General features: G+C 39.0%; 1 protein-coding gene across 1 annotated transcript in view; it reads left to right on the forward strand.

The window, feature by feature from the left end:
* SNRPB2 (small nuclear ribonucleoprotein polypeptide B) overlaps positions 1-1,922 on the forward strand; it is a 5,991-nt gene that overhangs the window by 1,396 nt on the left and 2,673 nt on the right. Inside the window, exon 2 of the mRNA XM_006776111.2 lies at positions 683-733. Coding sequence (XP_006776174.1) covers positions 683-733 — 51 coding nt within the window. The remainder of the gene's footprint in view (positions 1-682; positions 734-1,922) is intronic.

A 1,922-nucleotide genomic window follows, 5' to 3' on the forward strand; every position in this document is an offset into this window, starting at 1 on the left:
AAGGTGGATTTTTAAGAAGCTGGACTGGTTGGGTTCTAAAGTTCCAATATTAATGTTTAAATAAATTAAAAGATAAACCTTTACATGTGCAGATTTACGTTTGACAGTTTTATTCGAATTTGTATGACAGTTCATCATTCACAGAATATATTTATATCTATTGACTTGTTTCTCAAGTTCCACTGCCTATAAACCATATATATTATCTTTAATCATGAGCACTCCACTCAAACCTGCTTTTTTTGAACAATTCAGGAATTCAAATTTTTAATTTAAAATAATAGGTAAAGTAAAATTATCATCTATAAGTAATTACTTTTAGATTAAAAGTGGTTAGAAGTCAGTTTCACAAAGTATAGTGCTTGACTTTTGTCTAATTTAAAAAAAAGCTAAGAAAAATTATTCCCTTGTTTTTTCTCTTCTATATTTCTTCATAACTTTAAGGCATAACTTTATGACATACTATCTAAAAGTTAGGGTTAGACCTTTAAAAAATACTTGACAAGCCAAATACATGAATGTTTGAGTCAGAGCTAAGATGTAAATTCTTAAAGTAAAACTAAATGGAATAAGAAATCTGTTTAAATTAATGTTATTTTTATGTAGTAATTATAAATATAAACACATGCTGCTTTTTTTAGAGGGATTGAAATTTTTAACTGTTCCTCTTTCTTTTGTTTAGGGAGCACCAAATTCAGTTAACCCCCAAGGAAATGCAACGCCAAACCCTCAGGTAGTATGTTTTGTGTGTGTGGTGATTTAAAATAAAACTTTATATAAAGCAATAGCAACAACATATAACAACTTGCATGTCTCCAAAAACTAAAAATAATTCCATCTGTAAGATATAACATTACGTTGTATAGCACTTTAATGTAGAAACTCACTTGGAATATTTTAATCTCCTTTAGGAGGGAGAAAACCAAGATGACTTTATTCCTCACTTTGGCTAATGAATCAGTGAGGGAATCAAAATGACAGATTTTGAACTATGAGGGCAGGGAGCAAACATTCCGTAGCCAAAGGCTGTACAGACACATGGCTCATTTCTATTCCAGTTGGCTGAAGGGCTAAACCAGTTTTTCTAACAGACTTACACAAAGTTGTTTTCACAAAGTTGTTTCCTTTTTACCCTTGCTCTTTCTTCCTCGGCATGAATATATTTAAGTCTCCTTAGACAGATAGCTTACAAATTCTTCTAGATCTCCTTGCTAACTGCCTCAGAGAAAGCCTCAATTATGTACTCATGGTTTCCTTCTTGTCTCCGAGGTGGTAGGGTCTGACAACATTCTTTTTTAAAAAGTTATATTTTTTTATTGTTGACATTATTACATACTAGAGGCCTGGTGCACAAAAATTTGTGCACGGGGGCGGGGGGGGTCCCCTCAGCCCGGCCTGTGCCCTCTCACAGTCTGGGACCCCTTGGGGGATGACCATCTGCTGGCTGAGGCCTGCTCCCCAGGGTATTGGACCTAAGCTGGCAATCAGACATCCCTCTGGCAGCCCGGCAGCCCTTGGGGGATGTCCACTTGCCAGTGGGAGCAGGCCTAAGCTGCAGTTGGACATCCTTAGCGCTGCTGAGGAGGCGGGAGAGGCTCCCACCACCACTGTGCTGGCAGCCATCAGCCTGGCTTGTGGCTGAGCAGAGCTCCCCCTGTGGAAGCGCACTGACCACCAGGGAGCAGCTCCTGAGTTGAGTGTCTTCCTCCTGGTGGTCAGTGCACATCATAGTGACTGGTCGTTCCACTGTTTGGTCAATTTGCATATCACCTTTTTAATATATAGGATAATAATTGAAGTAGGAGTATCCCTTTATTAGAGCAAGAATCACATTGCAGGAAAAGAGACTCAAGGATTTGGAGTCGGGCAGAGCTGACCTCAGGGTTTTGCTTCTCCAGTGGCATGCCCTGTCACTCTGGGCC

Source organism: Myotis davidii, unplaced genomic scaffold, assembly GCF_000327345.1.
Source record: "Myotis davidii unplaced genomic scaffold, ASM32734v1 scaffold608, whole genome shotgun sequence".
Classification (NCBI taxonomy): Eukaryota; Metazoa; Chordata; class Mammalia; order Chiroptera; family Vespertilionidae; genus Myotis; species Myotis davidii.